We start from the raw sequence: 22,859 nt of genomic DNA on the forward strand, positions 1-22,859 counted from the left end.
TTGGAACGACGGACCTCGGAAGCTGGGGTCCGGAACGTTTCCCCGATGGACGCCTGAGAAGAGGATCGCTTCTCAGGCGGCGGTGGAGGAGGAGGAGGAGGAAGGGTGACCCCTGGGGCAGAGGGGGCGGGGGCCACGGGGGAGGAGGATTTGGAAGGGAGGGATTTGGGAGGCGGAGGCAGAGACCCCGGATGGGGGGGAGGAGGCGGACGGGGGACAGGATAGGGGTGAGGATACCGCGGAAGGAGTGGACACAACTGAGGCAAACGAAGTGGTCAACGGCACGGGATGGAGGCGGTCATACTTCTTCCTGCCCTCAGAATAAGAGAGCCGATCCAAAGTTTTGAGTTCTTGTATCTTCTTCTCCTTCTGATATGCGGGGCAGTCTGAGGATCTAGGCGAGTGGATGCCAGGACAATTAATGCACCGAAGTGGTGGGGTGCATGTATGTTCCTCACGAAGAGGACGTCCACAATCGCCACAAAGGGGCTCAGCCTCACACCGTGACGACATGTGCCCAGAGCGCAAACACCGAAAACAGCGCATAGGAGGTGGGACGTAAGGTCGCACGTCGCACCGGTAGCACATCACCTTTACCTTCTCCGGGAGAACGTCCCCCTCGAAGGCGAGGATAAAGGCCCCGGTGTCGATGTGACGGTCTTTGGGGCCGCGCTGGACTCGCCGGACGAAATGCACGCCTTGGCGCTCCAGGTTGGCCCTGAGCTCCTCATCAGATTGCAGCAGGAGGTCCCGATGAAAAATAACCCCCTGCGTCCTATTTAGTGTCAGATGTGGGACAATAGATACTGGGATGTCCCCTAGGCGGTCGCACGCCTGAAGCGCCGCCGACTGTGTGGCGGAGGTGGTCTTGATAAGAACGGACCCCGAACGCATCTTACTGAGAGCCTCGATTTCCCCAAAGATGTCCTCAATATGCTGAACAAAGAACATGGGCTTGGAGGTGGCGAACGTCCCCCCATCGGATCGAGAACAGACCAAATAGTGGGGGAAGTACTTCGCCCCAAGCCGGTGGGCCTGTCCCTCCTCCCAGGGAGGGGCCAAGGGGGAAAGGGCAGGAGAACCAGAACTAGAAACAGTACCTTTCCTTTTGAAAGACTCGGTCGCAGAGCGACCTGATGCGTGTTGACGTTTCATCTGCGAAACGTCCGCCCCGATACCATCCACTCCGACCAGGGGCTCTCCCCACGGGCGCCACCCAGCCTCAGCAAGGGCCACCTGGCAGGATGACCGTTGCCGGGAGTCCTGATGCCCCAAGGAGACGGGCATCTACTCCTTGGTCGACATGGGGGGGGTGCAGCTCAGGTATCGGCAGTACGAGCCCTGTGTTGTCAGGGGGCTACAACCTAGAGGGTACATGACGACCCCACCACAAAGGGCTGGCTACCGTGCTGGATTTCTGGTGCCATGGAAAGTCCATCATGATCGTAGGTGCAGATGGGGACGCACTATGGGCGTAACTAGTACAAGCCATCAGGCGTTTAGGCCCAATTTGAGGAATAGTGGGTATGGTTACAACGCCAGTACAATGCTGAGTGCCAAGGTCTTAGTGCACTGAGGACCAGTGGTACACCTCGTAAGGCGTCCTTCCCCAAAAGGCTCGTACTTCTGTAGAATTTTGAAAAATGGAGGTCAAACCCCAAGGGGGACCATCACATGGAAGGCTGAAACGGTTGAAACTCCTTTTAGTCGCCTCTTACGACAGGCAGGAATACCTCGGGCCTATTCTTACCCTGGACCCGCAGGGGGGCTTGAACCAAGTGTTAACTATGATTAAGTTATGCTTTGTGCAAAATTCTACCAGACGGATTCCTCCTTCATTTCTTACCCCCAATCCATATTCACCTACTATGTTTCCTTCTCTCCCTTTCCCTACTCTGGAATTACAGTCACCCATGACTATTAAATTTTCGTCTCCCTTCACTACCTGAATAATTTCTTTTATCTCATCGTACATTTCATCAATTTCTTCATCATCTGCAGAGCTAGTTGGCATATAAACTTGTACTACTGCAGTAGGCGTGAGCTTCGTGTCTATCTTGGCCACAATAATGCGTTCACTGTGCTGTTTGTAGTAGCTTACCCGCACTCCTATTTTTTTTATTCATTATTAAACCTACTCCTGCATTACCCCTATTTGATTCTGTATTTATAACACTGTATTCACCTGACCAAAAGTCTTGTTCCTCCTGCCACCGAACTTCACTAATTCCCACTATATCCAACTTTAACCTATCCATTTCCCTTTTTAAATTTTCTAACCTACGTCACGTCGAAATGAAGTGTAAGCTAGAGACAAATAGAGATGGAGAGCTGCCAGCCAGTCGAAAGATGGAAGATGGAAAGTACACGAGCAACTATCGCAATTATCTTACGTGGTGTAGAAAATCACGGAAGATCTAAAAGTGAATATCTACAGGTGTTTTTTGTACCTGATTCCTCGAATGACAGTAGAGTCAACAGCCTTCGGTGCATAAACGTGAAGCGCGTGTATCCCAGAATCAAACTTACCTTTGATGTCGATAGGAGGTTCATTTGGTACTCCACTATAGCTGGTCGTAAAGTAATGAATTTCGTAAAGCGGCAAGAAAATAGCAGCTTCGTTGAACCAGACGTGGTAGTAGAAGCTGTAGAGCACGTCGGCGAGAGCGAACATTGACGACGCCTCTGGCTGTTGCTTCTCACACTGCGCGCTGAAGTCGTCGCGGAAGGCGAGGTACTGCCCGTGGTACGACAGCAGGCGATCATTCAACAGCGGCAGCCTGTTGACGCACGAGCGGCGAGGTTGAACGTTAAAAGCAAATAAAACAAACACGCCAAATCATGTACAGTGCAAGCAAGAACGTAAGAATGTGCATGATGGAATTTTCGCTCTGCAGCGGAATGTGTGCGCTTATTTGAAACTCCCTGGCAGATTAAAACTGCTTACTGGACTGCGACTAGAACCGTCGTGTATTTTTTTTTTTTTGTTAAGTAAAGGTATTTCCTTGTGATGAGCTACAGTGATAAACATGGTGGTCCATTCATCGTGACCGGACCAAATATCTCACGAAATAAGCGTCAAACGAAACAAACTACAAAGAACGAAATTTGTCTAGATTGAAGGGGGAAACCAGATGGCGCTATGGTTGGCCCGCTAGATCGCGCTGCCATAGGTCAAACGGATATCAACTGCGTTTTTTAAAGTAGCAACCCTCACTTTTTATTACATGTTCGCGTAGTACGTAAAGAAATATGAATGTTTTAGAAAGGACAACTCTTTTCGGTTTGTAATAGATGGCGCTGTAATAGTCACAAGCATATGGCTCACAATTTTAGACGAACAGTTGGTAACAGGTAGGTATTTTTAAATTAAAATACAGAACGTAGGTACGTTTGAACATTTTATTTCGGTTGTTCCAATGTGATACATGTACATTTGCGAACATATCATTTCTGAGAACGCATGCTGTTACAGCGTGATTACCTGTAAATACCACACTAATGCAATAAATGCTCAAAATGATGTCCGTCAACCTCAATGCATTTGGCACTACGTGTAACGACATTCCTCTCAACAGCGAGTAGTTCGCCTTCCGTAATGTTCGCACATGCATTGTCAATGCGCTGAGGCATGTTGTCAGGCGTTGTCGGTGGATCACGATAGCAAATATCCTTCAACTTTCCCCACAGAAAGAAATCCGGGGACGTCAGATCTGGTGAACGTGCGGGCCATGGTATGGTGCTTCGACGACCAATCCACCTGTTGTGAAATATACTATTCAATACCGCTTCAACCGCACGCGAGCTATGTGCCGGACATCCATCATGTTGGAAGTACATCGGGATTCTGTCATGCAGTGAAACATCTTGTAGCAACATCGGTAGAACATTACGTAGGAAATTAGCATACATTGCACCATTTAGATTGCCATCGATAAAATGGGGGCCAATTATCCTTGCTCCCATAATGCCGCACCATACATTAACCCACCAAGGTCCCTGATATTTCACTTGTCGGAGCCATAGTGGATTTTCCGGTTGCCCAATAGTGCATATTATGCCTGTTTACGTTACCGCTGTTGGTGAATGATGCTTCGTCGCTAAATAGAACGCGTGCAAAAAATCTGTAATGGTCCCGTAATTTCTCTTGTTCCCAGCGGCAGAATTGTACACGACGTTCAAAGTCGTCGCCATGCAAATCCTGGTGCATAGAAATATGGTACGGGTGCAATCGATGTTGATGTTGCATTCTCAACACCGACGTTTTGATTCCCAATTCTCGCGCAATTTGACTGCTACTGATGTGCGGATTAGCCGCGACTGCAGCTTTAACACCTACTTGGGCATCATCATTTGTTGGCGTTTCACATGTGACTGAACGTTTCCTGTTTCCTTAAATAACGTAAATATCCGGACACTTAGATGAGGTCGTCCAGGGTACCGAGCAGCAGACATAGCACGCGCCCGTTGGGCATTTTGATTACAATAGCCATACATCAACACGGTATCGACCTTTTCCGCAGTTGGTAAACGGTCCATTTTAACACGGGTAATGTATCACGAAGCAAATGCCTTCCGCACTGGCGGAATGTTACGTGATACCACGTACTTATACGTTTGTGACTATTACAGCGCCATCTATCACAAAGCGAAAAAAGTGGTCCAACTAAAACATTCATATTTCTTTACGTACTACACGAATATGTAATAATAAATGGGGGTTCCTGTTTTAAGAAATGCAGTTGATATCCGATGGACCTATGGCAGCGCCATCTAGTGGGCCAACCATAGCGCCATCTGGTTTCCCCCTTCAAAAAAATGGTTCAAATGGCTCTGAGCACTATGGGACTTAACTTCTCAGATCATGTCCCCTAGAACTTAGAACTAGTTAAACCTAACTAACCTAAAGACATCACACACATCCACGCCCGAGGCAGGATTCGAACCTGCGACCGTAGAGGTCGCGCGGTTCCCGACTATAGCGCCTAGAACCGCTCAGCCTCTCCGGCCGGCTTTCCCCCTTCAAGCGACAAGTTTCGTTCTTTGTAGTTTTTTCGTTTGACGCTTATTTCGTGAGATATTTGGCCCAGTCATTATCAATGGAGCAACCTGTGTAACGTTAAACAAATGTTGATGTAAATTTTTATCTTTGCTAACGGGTTCTGTTATTTATCTACATAAAACATGGAACTTTAACGAACAGCAGCATACATTTTTCATCCGCAGAAGACGTACAGGAATGTCTATGTTCTGTGTTATTCCCCCCATCGTCGGACAATCCAAGCCAAGGCACGCTCCCGACTCCGTCTCCTCAAGCTCCTCTCCGGCAGTACGTGGGGTCTGGACCCCTCCACCATCCTCCACACCTATAAATCCCTCATCCGCCCTATCCTCTGTTACGCCCATCCGGCCTGGATCTCTGCCCCCCCTACCTTCAGATCCTTGAACGCCATGCCCTCCGCCTTGCCTATCGCATCCGTCTCCCCTCCCCCACGCGGATCCTGTACGACCTAATTCCGTTCCCCCACCTCCTACTTTTCCTCTAACAGATACGGATCCTCTACACCTCCCGTAAACTCGATCCTCCTCACCCGCTTGTCTCACCTATCCTCTCCCTCCCCCGACCGCTGCCGTGCCTGTATTCCCACGTCCCACCTGCTCTCCATCTCTCCACCCTCCTTACCCTCTCCCAAGGTGGCTTCCGCCAGCTCCCCCTCCTACCACATTTGATCCTCCCTTCCTGTGTTTGTTCGTTTGGGCACCCTCCCTCCCTTCTCTCCTCTTTCCCTCCCTCCTCCCTTTCTCCCCACTCCTCCCCCGGGCTTCCCCTAACTCCGTCACTCTACTCCTCGTCCCATCTCCTCTGCCATTAGCATCTTGCTCTCCCATCTCCCTCCCCCTCACCCTTCTCACCCTCTTGGCAGGTCCCCGGACTCGCACACGTTACGTGAACATTCGCGCGCCGGAGATCATCGCCATCCGTTTCTCGTGTGTGCCGTCGTGTTTTGTGTTCAGTGTTCAACGTCACACTCCATCGTTCACATGTGCCATCGACATCATCAGCGTTAGTGCGTCGTGTCAACAGTTTGTAGTGTGGATTATCGTCGAGTGTGAACGGCTCCGTGGTTTTGTATTTATGTGGCTACTGTTTTATTACCCGCCATTATGTAAATTATGTCTATTCCTTCTGTGTTATTACACAGGGTGGTCAGAAATAGTCTGAAAAGTTTGTGATGGTGTTGCAAGGTATATTGTCGTGAGAAATAATTCTTTAAAAAAAAATTCGATACCTAGCGCCGTTTCCGAGATAAATAGCACTGAATTTAACCAATCAGACCGTTTCGTGATCAAATTTCAAGCTCGCCGTCAGGAATAATTACTGTCAGTTGGTGTCAGCGTAGATGACAGCACACGAAACTGCTCAACCTTTGAGTCTGTTCGATATTGAGTCGGTATCCCATTTTTATATCAGTTTCTTGGTTTTCGGGAAAGCAAACCAAGAACACGTTCGGCAACCCCGTTTCTTGAAGCTGCACACTCAGTAACTTGACTGGATAACTTCAGTGCTAATTAACTCAGAAACAGCGCAATGTGTCTAATTTTCTTTGTGACATTCATTTCTGAGTGCAACCTGCCCTGTAGCACCCATAGACGCTTTTCAGACTTTTCCTGACCACCCTGTGTACAGGGTGAGTCACTAAGTGCTGCCAGCTAGAATAAATCTGAAAGTATGACAGTAGCTGAAAAGTTTGTGGGACATATGTTGCATGGGAAAACAGGGGTCACAATATGACGTTGGTTTTTGTTGCTCGGTGGGGTCGCTTTAGAGATATGAAGCTCACCTTCGTTTTTTAAATGGGATGCTATAGTTTGGCACTTGTTTTTGACGGCGCCTATCAAGACGAATCCAATGATGTGTAACAGTAAGGTCTTTGAAGGTCAACGAAGATCAAAAATGTGGTTGTTGTTGTTGTGGTCTTCAGTCCTGAGACTGGTTTGATGCAGCTCTCCATGCTACTCTATCCTGCGCAAGCTTCTTCATCTCCCAGTACCTACTGCAGCCCACATCCTTCTGGGTCACTTGCTTAGTGTATTCATCTCTTGGTCTCCCTCTACGATTTTTACCCTCCCCGCTGCCCTCCAGTACTAAATTGGTGATCCCTTGATGCCTCAGAACATGTCCTATCAACCGGTCCCTTCTTCTTGTCAAGTTGTGCCACAAACTCCTCTTCTCCCCAATTCTATTCAATACCTCCTGATTAGTTATGTGGTCTACCCATCTAATCTTCATCATTCTTCTGTAGCACCACATTTCGAAAGCTTCTATTCTCTGCATGTCTAAACTATTTATCGTCCATGTTTCACTTCCATACATGGCTACAGTCCATACAAATACTTTCAAAAACGACTTCCTGACACTTAAATCACTACTCGATGTTAACAAATTTCTCTTCTTCAAAAACGCTTTCCTTGCCATTGGCAGTCTACATTTTATATCCTCTCTGCTTCGACCATCACCCATTATTTTGCTCCCCAAATAGCAAAACTCCTTTACTACTTTAAGAGTCTCATTTCCTAATCTAATTACGTCAGCATCACCCGATTTAATTCGACTACATTCCATTATCCTCGTTTTGCTTTTGTTGATGTTCATCTTATATCCTCCTTTCGAGACACAGTCCATTCCGTTCAACTGCTCTTCCAAGTCCTTTCTGTGCCTGACAGAATTACAATGTCATCGGCGAACCTCAAAGTTTTTATTTCTTCGCCATGGATTTTAATACCTACTCCGAACTTTTCTTTTGTTTCCTTTACTGCTTGCTCAGTATACAGATTGAATAACATCGGGGAGAGGCTACAACCCTGTCTTACTCCCTTCTCAACCACTGCTTCCCTTTCATGCCCCTCGACTGTTATAACTGCCATCTCGTTTCTGTACAAATTGTAAATAGCCTTTCGCTCCCTGTATTTTACACCTGCCGCCCTTAGAATTTGATAGAGGGTATTCCAGTCAACATTGTCAAAAGCTTTCTCTAAGTCTACAAATGCTAGAAATGTAGGTTTGCCTTTCCTTAATCTTTCTTCTAAGATAAGTCGTAGGGTCAGTATTGCCTCACGTGTATGTGGTATGAGCGACCATTTACAGAAGATGTTCGAAGTGATGACCATTGGTAACTATGCAGTGCTGCAATCTTCTTATCATGTATTGAGTGATATTCCTTATCACTTCGGCACTTACCGAAGCACATGCTCTTACAATTCTCTCTCGTATATCATGCAAATAGTAAATATTCGCCGAATACGGCCTATCCATCTTACGTGCCATCGATATGTAAACACCATTCGATGGTTTCACAATACATCACTAATGGGAACGACATGACTAGTATCGTCGAATCAAGCTAATGTGAAGGACGTATTCCTTCGAAGAATACGTCGATATGCTTCTCATTTACAGAGACTGCCAACGAAATTCAGTGAGATCTAGAGAGTTATTCGCTGAAAGATATCCCCAACGTACTCATCCTACACGTGTGTATGATAAATTGAGAACAACTGGATCAAAAATGGATCTGAGCACTATGGGACTTAACTGCTGTGGTCATCAGTCCCCTAGAACTTAGAACTACTTAAACCGAACTAACCTAAGGACATCACACACATCCATGCCCGAGTCAGGATTCGAACCTGCGACCGTAGCGGTGGCGCGGTTCCAGACTGAGGCGCCTAGAACCGCTCGGCCACATGCAACTGGTTCTTCAACGCATCAGGAACACATCCGGCAAAGGATAGTTACTAACGAGGGAACGGAAATTGGTACTCTTGCAACTGTGGTTCGAGATCCTTGTGTTAGTTCGCGTCAAATCGCAAGGGAATATCTTCTGCATCGCCATAAATATCAACCTTACCATATCAGTCTCCACCAAGAATTAACTGCTACAGATTGTATGCGTCACATTGAATTCTGCCGATGGACTCAACTTCAGATTCAGAGGGATGACACATTTATTAAACTGCTTTTATTTACTCGCGAGGCTACATTCACGAACCTTAGAAATGATAATTTGCATAACATGCCTTATTGGGAAACTGAAAATCCATGTTGGCTGCGACAAGCTGCACACCAAAAACCATGGTCGGAGAATGCATGGCGTGGGATTCTGGACGACGAAGGTAATCTTGATGGTAGGAAGTACACCACATTCCTGCTACAAGTGTTACGTCTGTTATTGGAAGAAATACCTTTAAGAACAGAAAGTTGTATCAACACAGTGGGTATCCGGCACAATTTCGCTGATGGCTAGAAATGATTTGCAGAGAGAATTCCGAAACTTTTGGATTGCACGCGGAGGAGATGTGTCGTGGCCAGCTCGTTCGCCATACTTGACGCCTCTGGATTTTTTCTTGTGGGGAATCGTAAAACACATTGTTTATAAATACGTTCCAGCTACACCTGAAGGTATGCGAGAGAGAATTGTCAGAGCATGTGCTTCGATAAGTGCCGATGTGATAAGGAATACCACTCAATCCATCATAAGAAGATTGTGGCTCTGCAGTATTACCAATGGTCATTATTACGAACATCTTCTGTAAATGGACGTTCATGCCACCTTTGTGACCCTCGTTGACTTTCAAGAACCTTACTGTTACACATCACTGGATTCGTTTCGATAGCCGCTGTCAGAAAATAAGTACCGGACTATGGCATCCCATTAAAAAAAAAAACACAGTGGATCTTCATACCTCCATAGCAGCCGCACCTAGCAACAAAAAACTAATGTCACAGTATGGCCCCCGTTGTCCCATGCAACATTTGTCCCACAAAGTTTCCAGCTCGTATCATACTTTCGGAGTTATTCTTGGTGGCAACAGTTAGTGACTCACTGTATAGTCTGAACTGATTTTAAATGTATACAGAGTGGTCCAGAAAAATGTAGACACTCGTCGATAGTCAGCATTAACAAAACAAAATGACATTCCGTTACAATTCTTGCACGAGTGGAGGGTTATTTTACGTGTTTAAAATGACCAACATTAGCAGCCAAGCAACGTCGATTCCTCTCTACTTGTGACCTAACTACGACTGCCAGTGTAGCCAGAGGTTTGCCCAAGATATCATTGTTTAGATGAATTATAAAAACATAGGTAGTACACGAAAGCTACAGTACTCCCTCTAGTAAAAGTAGTAACACCGTTCATTATAATAGTTTGCTCTGCTCATCTGTTGCGTATCATGTAACCCATTTGAAGACAAAATACAATATCAAAAATTGAAGACCAAACGGAATCCCGTAATGACCAGTTGCTGTAACCATTTCCTTCAATATCGTCCATTACTAACGTTTGTTTGCTCTATCCTGAATTAAATAATCTCAGCAGTTTGTGTAACAGTTAAGCAAAAATTGATTCAAGAGTCATAATGAGTATGATAAAATAGTTTAGATAGTTTGATAAAATAGTTTAGATAAGTAGTTTAGACATGAAGAGAATAGAAGCATTCGAAATATGGAGCTAAGGAAGAATGCTGAAGATCAGATGGGTAGATCACGTAATTAATGAGGAGGTACTGAATAGAATTGTGGCACAACTTGACTGGAAGGGATCGGTTGGTAGGACACGTTCTGCGTCATCAAGGGATCTCCAGTTTAGTACTGCAGGGAAGCGCGGAGGGTGAAATTCATAGAGGGAGACCAAGAGATGAATACACTAAGCAGATTCAAAGGGATATAGGTTGCATTAGTTATTCGGAGATGAAGAAGCTTGCACAGGATTGAGTAGCTTGGAGAGGTGCATCAAACCAGTCTCTGGACTGAATACCACACCACAAAAAAAAAAAAAAAAAAAAAAAAAAAAAAAAAAAAAAAAAAAAAAAAAAAAGTGGCTCTGAGCACTATGAGACTTAACTTCTGAGGTAATCACCCTAGAACTTAGAACTACTTAAACCTAACTAACTTAAGGACATCACACACAACCATGCCCGAGGCAGGATTCGAACCTGAGACCGTAATGGTCGCGCGGTTCCAGACTGTAGCGCCTAGAACCGCTCGGTCACCCCGGCCGGCACAACACAACATTGAGTCTAACATAGGTTTCAATGTACATTGGTTTATACCTTATTATATACTTCCCAGGCGACTTCTTGTCTTCTTCCACCTTGTAATTCGCTGTCTGCTCGCTGACGTATTGCATATCCTGCACCCAACCCCTTAATTTCGTGTGTAGCATGTCCCTCATATGCTCCACGTGGTTAATCCAGGTACTGAGCAGCTCATCATTCGGGTGCGTATCCTGAGAAACACAGAGAATAATTCAAATTACTGGCATAATATTCGCAACCAGCAGCCAGTCTTAACTTACACTTATAGGTAGCGCTATTACGTAACATTGAAATTGTGGCCGGCATATGGACTAACACTCAGTTTTCTACAGCCATTGCAACATGAATCCAAAATAAGTGTCTAGTGATGTCTTATTAAATACAGACAATTTTCAACCTATAACAACAGATAAGAGAGTTCCAGTTATTTCTAGGTAGCAACAGTATGTGAAGATAACACGATCTAGATTTTTTTTTTCCTTTTTGCTGTGCTTTCTTTTTCCTTGTTTTCCACTTTACTTTCTTTATAAATCGAAAAAGTTATTTCAGGATGAGTACTGTAAATTTATTTTTTCCTACAGCTATGTTCCTGTTTGCCTCGTGTCATCACCATCACAAATCGTTGTGCTGATTGCTGAGCATCGTGACCCGACTACCCATATGTCTCCACCCTGGACAGTAACCAGCTTCTCTCAGAACCTTCTGGGGAGGCAGACCAGAGATGTCCTTGATTTGATCTCTCCTCCTGGTCGTTGCTCCTCCCTCCGGTCTTGTGCCCTAGACCTTTCACGATTATTTTCTCGAGACTTTCTCCATCTCTTCTCACAATTTGGCCATAGAACTAAAGAATTTTTTGGTTGACACGAGAAAGAGGCGCCTGGAGATACTGAGCTGGTCTATGATGTACTCATTTGTTCTTCTTTCGGTCTGTTTTGTGTGCAGCATCGTGCGCCAACACCAAAGCTCAGACGCTTCGATGCGCTGTTAGTCTCTCGCTTTAAGAGTGCGTGTCTCGCAACTAGGAGTGTTGATATTTTCAAAAATATCGGAAAGCCGATATATTGATATTAAAAACATATCGTTACAGGCCACCGACTTATCGAAAAATGTGTCGATATATCGACGGAAAACGTGGATACGTACGGGCCTATAAATATATCGGGTGCATATTGTAAAAATACTGCCGGTTTTAGATCTATATATTTAAGTATTGATCTATAATTTGATACTCTGTACATCAACAAGTTAGCTACCAGATTATCACCCTTATAGCGAGAATTAAAAAGAAAACGATGCACGTTCACGCCTGGTGATGACCACTTTGCTAACTGTACGTAAGAGGCACAATAAAAGGTGACCGATGGCTCCGTCGCTGGATTTCGTCGCATATCCGATTTGCCCAGAACACTCCTTGTCGACTTCCCTGGTTTTTCCCATTTCTGCAAACGCCAGCGCCCTAGCAGCTGCAGTGTCAAATTTGCGTGATGAAGTTAAACGTTGCAGTTTCTGTTGGTAGCGCCGAGCGCCGATTACGTCAGCATACCCCCCCCCCCCCCCCCCCCCCACACACACACACACATCTCCGCCCAATCGCGTCATTTACATTGTGGTCATCTATTTCAAACTGTTTTTAATAATGCCGATGTGAAGAAATAGCACACAGCTGGTGTGCTATCTCTCAACATCGGAAATCTTGTTGTTTAATTGTCCCAACCATCACCTCGTGCATTCGGACTTCCTCTTTGTGCCACCTATACTTCGGTGAAGGGAGTCAAAGAGAAATACTGCAGGTGATGGGAGCTCGAAAAGTAGTAAGACTCCTTCACACAGTGAAAGTAAAATTATGTTTTACTACAATTTGAAAACAACAGCTTCATACACTACTGGCCATTAAAATTGCTACACCACGAAGATGACGTGCTACGCACCCGAAATTTAACCGACAGGAAGAAGATGCTGTGATATGCAAATTATTAGCTTTTCAGACCATTCGCACAAGGTTGGCAGCGGTGGCGACACCTACAACGTGCTGACATGAGGAAAGTTTCCAACCGATTTCTCATACACAAACAGCAGATGACCGGCGTTGCCTGGTGAAACGTTGTTGTGATACCTCGTGTAAGGAGGAGAAATGCGTACCATCACGTTTCCGACTTTGATGAAGGTCGGATTGTAGACTATCGCGATTGCGGTTTATCGTATCGCGACATTGCTGCTCGCGTTGGTCGAGATCCAATATGGAATTGGTAGGGGTCAGGAGGGTAATGCGGAACGCCGTGCAGCATCCCAACGACCTAGTATCACTAACAGGCGAGATGACAGGCATCTTATCCGCATGGCTGTAACGGATCGTGCAGCCACGTCTCGACCCCTCAGTCAACAGATAGGGACGTTTGCAAGACAACAACCATCTGCACGAACAGTTCGACGACGTTTTCAGCAGCATGGACTATCAGCTCGGAGACCATGGCTGCGGTTACCCTTGACGCTATATCACAGACAGGACCGCCTGCGATGGTGTACTCAGCGACGAACCTGGGTGCACGAATGGTAAAACGTCATTTTTTCGGATGAATCCAGGTTCTGTTTACAGCATCACGATGGTCGCATCCGTGTTTGGCGACATTGTGGTGAACGCACATTGGAAGCGTGTATTCGTCATCGCCATACTGGCGTATCACCCGGCATGATGGTATGGAGTTCCATTGGTTACACGTCTCGGTGACCTCTTGTTCGTATTGACGGCACTTTGAACAGCGGGCGTTACATTTCAGATAATGTTACGACCTGTGGCTCTACCCTTCATTCGATCCCTGCGAAACCCTACATTTCAGCAGGATAATGCACGACCGCAAGTTGCAGGCCCTGTACGAGTCTTTCTGGATACAGAAAATGTTCGACTGCTGCCCTGGCCAGCACATTCTCCTGATGTCTCACCAATTGAAAACGTCTGGTCAACGTTGGCCGAGCAACTGTGTCGTCACAATACGCCAGTCACTACTCTTGATGAACTGTGGTATCGTGTTGAAGCTGCATAGGCAGCTGTACCTGTACACGCCATCCAAGCTCTGTTTGACTCAATGCGCAGGCGTATCAAGTCCGTTATTACGGCCAGAGGTGGTTGTTCTGGGTACTGATTTCTCAGGATCTATGCACCCAAACTGCGTGAAAATGTACTCACATGTCGTTTTTAATATCATATATTTGTCCAATGAATACCCGTTTATCATCTGCATTTCTTCTTGGTGTAGCCATTTTAATGGCCAGTAGTGTATAGATAAAAATATCACCACTCCATATTGTAATAGCGATATCGATACAGCTGGGAAAGATATGTCACCGATATATATCGAAACATTTTGGGAGGTTTATCGATATTTGGGCTTATCAATATTCTGCCAACAACCCTACGCGCAACCATAAAACTGAAGGGAAAACGCAAGTGTTCCAACAAGTCGCAAGTTTGAGGTATTCGTTATTGTTCTGTTCTGCGAAATCACGGTGATTTCCTTCGTCGTCACTCGCTCTAGCGTGATCCGTCTTCTTATCTCATCTTCACACCTTGCCGTGTCACAGACGTTTGACCAAAGATAGATAAAAGACTTCCAGTTCCTTTAATCGACCTGTGAGCTGGACCTATACTCCTCGGTCACTTACTATGAGTTTCGACTTGTTGAGATTGAGGTCCAACCCATATGATAGACAAATGTCCTTTACTGTTGTTAACAGCTCAGCAACTTCATTTTCGCTGCTGTGTACAGGTATGGTGTCCACAGAAAATCGGAGCTTGTTAAAAATTCTACCAGCAATTGAGATGGCTTTAGTCCAGCCATCACCACCATTCCTTATAAAATTTTCTGTATAAATATTGTACAGTTGGGGGCGTAGAACTCAACCCTCTCTGACTCTTTTTGATACGCTGAAGAAATCAGATGTACCAGCACTTGTCTTCGAAGCTGCGAGGTGATTATTGTGTGAACTTCTGATCAGTACTGTCAAGTGCGGTGAGACACCAAACTCTGGAGTACCTGTCACAACTTTTCCCAGACAACGCAGTCAAAGACTTTCCTATAGTCACGGAAGCAGACAAGAACACAAAGGTCTCGCAATTTCTCGATTCCTTGTCGTACGTTGAGAAACTGTTCACGAGTTCCTTTTCCTTGAATATAACCTGTTTGTTCTGCGGATAAGCGAGGCTGGATACATGGTTTCAAACATTAGGTCGAGATGTAGTCGTCGTGAATGTAATTCCTATTTTCATTTTTTCTGGTGCTGTGTACTCGCACGTTTATTAACACGTTATTTAAAATTTTTCCCTTGAACAGAATAATGTGAGGTTGCAATTTTGTGTTACAATGTAAATCGATGTATTCGTCAAGTTTTGAAAGTGTAATTTTAAGCGAGATATGTTGAGCTGTAGAAACATACCGATAGATCGACAGAGAAAAAAAACATCAACGAAGAGTCTGGATTGAGAACGAGAGTGTGTTTGTCGTGCCACGGGAATGAGGGTGTACTGCGTGCCGTGGTCGGTGTGAAACAATTGTATCCCTCAGTATTACGTGCACCGCGGAAGAGCAACTAATTAACATATGGTTCGCGTTGCTTCTTACATGGGAAACTCCCCATCGCATCCCCCTCAGATTTAGTGGTAAGGGGGCCCAGTGTACAGACTGCCAAAAGCTGAACATAGATCAAGCACGAAAACAGAAAGAAGGTGTACTGTACAATGAAATAAAAAGCAAAATAGAAACTGTGAACGGTCGAAGCTCGAGAAGTAGTGAGGTAACGGGCGAGTTGTGGCGCCCTCGAGTGCCAAAGAGAAACCTTAATGGCAGACATTTCACAGTTCGTACAGAAATTAATAGTAGCCAGATGAACTATGATTTCTCAAAAAGAAACATGTAGATTACCATTATTTGCGCTAAGATTCTGATGTTGTAATCAGTTATTCAATATCTTTGTTAGTTTTAAGTTTAGTATCTGACGCTCAATTATACAAGTAACACCCAGCAACGAATTTCCAAAGTATAAAAGCTTCATCCGATTTTCTCGATCGCCATGTCTTTAGAAAGCTATTAGTGTAAACCTAAATTGGTACGAATTACAGGCATGTAACGTAAATAGTACATGAGTTATTGGAGGTCAAAGTGGCTGATTACTATCGATGGCGTCAGACCATAAGTACTCCACAGTTACACGAAAAAACGGTTGCAGCGCGCTTATAAATATATTTATTCTTCTATGTCTTTGTTAATATCCGACATATGCTATTCATAAAGAAACTGGTGAATTATTTACTGTGTTTTAGAAAGAACAGAGACATTAGGCTTCGGGCCTACCTTTTGCTTCTATTTTTTTATATGTGTGTGTGGTCTTCAGTCCAGAGCCTGGTTTGATGCAGCTCTCCATGCTACTCTATCCTGTCCAAGTTTCTTCATCTCCCAGTTCCTACTGCACCCTACATCCTTCTGAATCTGTTTAGTGTATTCATCTCTTGGTCTCCCTCTACGATTTTTACCCTCCCCACACTGCCCTCCAATACTAAATTGGTGATCCCTTGCTGCCTCAGAATATGCCCTACCAACCGATCCCTTCTTCTAGTCAAGTTGTGCCACAAATTTCTCTTCTCTCCAATCCTATTCAATACCTCGTCGTCAGTTATAGGATCTACCCATCTAATCTTCAGCATCCTTCTGTAGCACCACATTTCGAAAGCTTCTCTTCTCTTCTTGTCCGAACTGTTTATCGCCCACGTTTCACTTCCATACATGGCTACACTCCATACAAATACTTTCAGAAAAGACTTCCTTACACTTAAATCTATACTCGATGTCAACAAATTTCTCTTCTTCAGAAACGCTTTCCTTGCCATTGCTATCTACATTTTATATCCTCTCTACTTCGATCATCATCAGTTATTTTGCTCCACAAATAGCAAAACTCCTGTACTACCTTAAGTGTCTCATTTCCTAATCTAATTCCTTCAGCATCACCCGACTTAATTCGACTACATTCCATTATCCTCGTTTTGCTTTTGTTGATGTTCATCTTATATCCTCCTTTCAAGACACTGTCCAATCCGTTCAGCTACTCCTCCGGGTCCTTTCTGTGCCTGACAGAATTACAATGTCATCGGCGAACCTCAAAGTTTTTATTTCTTCTCCATGGATTTTAATACCTACTCCGAATTTTTCTTTTGTTTCCTTTACTGCTTGCTCAATATACAGACTGAATAACATCGGGGAGAGGCTACAACCCTGTCTTACTCCCTTCCAAACCATTGCTTCCCTTTCATGCCCCTCGACTGTTATAACTGCCATCTGGTTTCTGTACAAATTGTAAATAGCCTTTCGCTCCCTGTATTTTACACCTGCCACCTTCAGAATTTGAAAGAGGGTGTTCCAGTCAACATTGTCAAAAGCTTTCTGTAAGTCTACAAATGCTAGAAACGTAGGTTTGCCTTTGCTTAATCTATTTTCTAAGATAAGTCGTAGGGTCAGTATAGCCTCACGTGTTCCAACATTTCTATGGAATCCAAACTGATCTTCCCCGAGGTCGGCTTCTACCAGTTTTTCCTTTCGCCTGTAATAAATTCGTGTTATGATTTTGCAGCCGTGGCTTGTTAAACTGATAGTTCGGTAATTTTCACATCTGTCAACACCTGCTTTCTTTAGGATTGGAATTATTATATTCTTCGTGAAGTCTGCACTAGTAATTCAATTTCTGACTCAGCAGACTGCTAACACATTACGAGAAAGACGAAAGGGTCTAATTTTTTCACCGTCCTTATCCGTTTTCAGCTTGCATTCTCTCTCTCTAACAACGCTACAAGTATCGTAGACGTACGGGAGAGTCAGAACTCTTACAGATGATTAACGTCACAATCGGACACGCAAAGATAACGACAGTGAGAATCAGACATAGGAAGCAGACTCTCAGAACTGACCACTTACGCGGCTGTGTGTGTGTCATTTTCTCACCCATATTACGTGTAACAAACTGAGTTAGGGAAACGTCACTTACCAGGTTGTCGAATGCGAACGGAACCAAAGCTGCTGATAGATGCCTCACACCATGTGAGAGCAACTGGGCAACATTCCGTGTGTAGCTGGAGACGTGTTCCAGGTAGACGGGCACCTCGGCCTCCAGTTCTGGACAAGACAGACGACATTCTAATGAACTACACAACTGACCAGATTTCTGTCAGAAACACAGCTTTCACTCCTGGCTTCACTTGTTAATATGCTACATGTAGGCAAAACTGCAGTGGTACTTGTCAGCAAAGCAAAGTCCAGGAAATATACACCAAATTTATTAAAAAAAACTTAGAATACAATAGCTCCATATTTAGCAATTATATACAACCACTCGCTCACAGAAAGTTCCGTACCTAAAGACTGAAAAATTTCTCAAGTCACACCAATACCCAAAAAGGGATTTAGGAGTAATGGGCTGAATTACAGGCCCATATCACTAATGTCGATTTGCAGTATGGTTTTGGAACGTACACTGTATTCGAACATTATCAAGTACCTCGAAGAAAACGATTTATTGACACATAGAACGGATTCAGAAAATATCGTTCTTGTGAAACACAACTAGCTCTTTATACCCATGAAGTAATGAGTGCTATCGACAGGGGATATCAGACTGATTCCATATTTTTAGATTTCCAGAAGGCTTTCGATACCGTTCCTCACAAGCGTCTTCTAACCAAACTGCGTGCCTTAGTTGTGCGACTGGATTCGTGATTTCCTGTCAGAAAGGTCACAGTTCGTAGTTCTAGAAGCAAAGTCATCGAGAAAAACAGAAGTAATATCCAGCGTTCCACAAGGAAGTGTTATAGGCCCTCTATTCTCCCTGATCTAGATCAACGATATAGGAGACAATCTGAGTAGCCGTCTTAGATTGTTTGCAGGTGATGCTGTCATTTACCGTCTTGTAAAGTCATCAGAAGACCAATTGCAAAATTATTTAGATAAGATATCTACATGGTGCGAAAAGTGGCAATTGAACCTGAAGTTATTCACATGAGTACTAAAAGAAATCAGCTAAATTTCGATTACGCGTTGTCACATAAATCTGATGGCTGTAAATTCGACTAAATACTTAGGGGTTACAATTACAAATAAAATAAATTGGAACGATCACATAGATAATGTTGTGGATAGAAAAAACCAAAGACTGCGATTCTTTGGCAGAACACTTAGAAGGTGCAACAGGTGTACTAAAGAGACTGCTTACACCACGCCTGTTCGCCCTGTTCTGGAGTATTGCTGTGCGGTGTGTTATCCACATCAGGTGGGACTGACGGATGACACCGAAAAAGTTACAAAGAAGGGCAGTATTATCGCGAAATAGGGTAGATAGTGCAACAGACATGATTGGAGTGGCAATAATTAAAACAAAGGTGTTTTTCGTTGCGATCGGGATCTTCTCATAAAATTTCAATCACCAGTTTTCTCCTCCGGTTGCGAAAACATTCTGTTGCCACCCACCTACATAGAGAGAAATGATTAACATGATAAAATAAGAGACATCAGGGCTCGCACAGAAAAAGTGAAGCGCTCGTTTTTCCCGCGCACCGTTGGAGAGTGGAACGGTAGAGAGACAGCTTGAAGGTGGTTCACTCAACCCTCTTCCAGGCACTTTATTGTGAGTAGCAGAGTAATCACGCAGGTGTAGATGTAGATGTCCACATTGTAACGTTCCTTAAAAAGTGATATAATGGACTTGACGATTAAGTTGAATGAATGTCTGATCTGTGGAATGACTGCTGAACTCTAATTGTCGTGTGGCGTGTTGTAAGTGCAAGTAGTGTTCTTAGTCTGTGTAATTGTTAACAAAACTTAACACGAATCGATTGGGTAATGCAACTCTCAATACCAATAAAGAAACAGTCACTGCAAAATACATTCACCCCCTTAACCACTGAATGCTAAGGCCCTGTTAAAAACTAATGGGTTTGGTCCCAGTACACGTAACAATTAAATTAAATGGTCTTACGTCTAAAGCAGCAACGGTGGAACGCGTATATTCTGGTCTCTCATACAAAAATATAAATATACTAACTACAGGCTCAGCAGTGTACAATGCTGGCCATAATACTTGAAATGCACATGAAATTCATTTGGCTGATAAACTAGAACATTTAAGAAATTCCAAATTCTTTGAAAACTGTATGACCTGGACCGGGAGGCGTTGCTTATTATGATGGATTACTAGCACTCACTGCATACAGCAAAATTATATTGCAAATTAAGTTTGTCTTTTCAAAAACATCTGACAATTGAAGTTACATCACTCACAATTGATTCACAAACAATGAGATTTAAACAGCAAGTATTATCTAACGTCATTAATCCAACGTAGATGCAAATCATCAAATTACACATAGCTCTGTTAACAAATCTTAAAAGCATTACAAAAATGAAATACCTAAGTAGACTTTCTGTGAAAACCGTTTACGTACATCGTGGGGTTACTCAACAATAACTAATTGTCAGCCAACTCACCTATACTAACGCTCTGGCAAAAACAGAAATCGTAATTATTGAGAATTTTTACCTCGCATACTTGAAGACTTCTGCTTCCATGTTCAACAATATCGACATACCTGCATTGATCTAACTCTTGGTGACTTCACACAGCACACCACAGAAGCTGCCCACTCCATCGTCTTTCCCTCACACACAGCTACCTATAAGTGTGCACCCGGCTCTCTCCAACACTACATTCTCAAACCAGAAACACTATCTCTGGCTCTACGGTCGCGCACAGTCAGCAATCCACATTATCGAGCCTATCAGAGACATTCGTCCTTTATAGTATACTAGTTTCAGTTTAATTTATTAATATTCTTATCTTATTCTGGTGCCACATACAAGTGCGACCCAGTGTACTCCTTCCAGCATTGTGTTCAACGTTAAAGACCAGATATTCATCATTTTGATTTACAGCTCCTTGTATTGACCGTGTTTGCAGTTAAAATTCTTGGAAGTGAGGTCCTTCAGTTATGCAAAACACCATTTTCTCTCAGTACCCGCCGGCCGGAGTGTCCGAGCGGTTCTAGGCGCTACAGTCTGGAACCGCGTGACCGCTGCGGTCGCAGGTTCCAATCCTGCCTCGGGCATGGATGTGTGTGATGTCCTTAGGTTAGTTAGGTTTAAGTAGTTCTAAACTCTAGGGGACTGATGACCTCAGATGTTAAGTCCCATAGTGCTTGGAGCCCTTTTTTTTCAAACGTTCACACACCAAAAATATTTAACATAATGATACGAACAGCGATAAATACTAGTCCAAGAGCCAATAAAAGATATCCATACCATGTAGCATATGTACAGCCACTAGAGGAGAGACTGATATATGTGACAGCAAAATACGGAGAATCTAGATTAACAACAGAATCAGAAACAACGCACTCGTTAAAACAACCACCGATGCAGCTTAATTTTCCAAAACAAATATTCGTTCCCACCAAGTGCTACTGCACAACTATGACAGAACCCAGCAAGTACAAGTTATGCCGCAGGAGTTACAGGATCAAAATTTGCAAGAAAATTAATATAGATTAGTTTAACATACAAATAACCCTACTGAAGTTTTTAGGGAGGTTTTTTCCACAGTATGGATCCAAATTCCACCTCACAGCCAAACGAACGGGAACAAAAATTAATATAAGGTAAAAAGCTCAAACCTTAACAAAAATAAAGAACGCAACCACAGTATAAGAAAGGAATTACCCTTAGCTCAAACGAACTCATCGCCTGTTCGAGAATGGTTCCGCCATTCCCTTCGAGAATATACACTACTGACCATTAAAATTGCTACACCACGGAGATGACTTGCCACAGACGCGAAATTTAACCGACAGGAAGAAGATGCTGTGATATGCAAATGATTAACTTTTTACAGCATTCACACAGGCTTGGCGCCGGTGGCGACACTTACAACGTACTGACATGAGGAAAGTTTCCAACCGATTTCTCATACACAAACAGCAGTTGACCGGCGTTGTCTGGTGAAACGTTGTTGTGATGCCTCGTGCAAGGAGGAGAAATGCATACCATTAAGTTACCGACTTTGACAAAAGTCGGATTGTAGCCTACCGCGATTGCGGTTTATCGTGTCGCGACATTGCTGCTCGCGTTGGTCGAGATCCAATGACTGTTAGCAGAATATGAGTTCAGGAGGGTAATACGGATCGCCGTGCTGGATTCCAACGACCGCGTATCACTAGCAGTCAAGATGACAGGCATCATATCTGCACGGCTGTAACGGATCGTGCAGCCACGTCTCGAGCCCTGAGTCAACAGATGGGTACGTTTGCAAGACAACAACCATCTGCACGAACAGTTCGACGACGTTTGCAGCAGCATGGACTATCAGCTCGGAGTCCACGGCTGCGGTTACCCTTGACGCTGCATCACAGACAGGAGCGCCTGCGATGGCGTACTCAACGACGAACCTAGGTGCACGAATGGCAAAACGTCATTTTTTCGGATGAATCCAGGTTCTGTTTACAGCATCATGATGGTCGCATCAGCGTTTTGCGACATCGTGGTGAACGCACAATGGAAGCGTGTATCCCTCATCGCCATACTGGCATATCACCCAGCGTGATGGTATGGGGTGCCATTGGTTACACGTCTCGGTCACCTCTTGTTCGCATTGACGGCACTTTGAACAGTGGACGTTACATTTCAGATGTGTTACGACCCGTGGCTCTACCCTTCATTCGATCCCTGCGAAACCCTCA

At 44.3% G+C, this 22,859-nt stretch overlaps 1 protein-coding gene across 1 annotated transcript in view; it reads right to left on the reverse strand.

The window, feature by feature from the left end:
- Positions 1 to 22,859, reverse strand: part of LOC126210112 (uncharacterized) — a 101,281-nt gene that overhangs the window by 35,301 nt on the left and 43,121 nt on the right. The window contains exons 4-6 of the mRNA XM_049939256.1: positions 18,125 to 18,252; positions 11,114 to 11,289; positions 2,530 to 2,780 (exon numbers count right to left, since the gene is read on the reverse strand). Coding sequence (XP_049795213.1) covers positions 2,530 to 2,780; positions 11,114 to 11,289; positions 18,125 to 18,252 — 555 coding nt within the window. The remainder of the gene's footprint in view (positions 1 to 2,529; positions 2,781 to 11,113; positions 11,290 to 18,124; positions 18,253 to 22,859) is intronic.

Source organism: Schistocerca nitens, chromosome 10, assembly GCF_023898315.1.
Source record: "Schistocerca nitens isolate TAMUIC-IGC-003100 chromosome 10, iqSchNite1.1, whole genome shotgun sequence".
Taxonomy (NCBI): Eukaryota; Metazoa; Arthropoda; class Insecta; order Orthoptera; family Acrididae; genus Schistocerca; species Schistocerca nitens.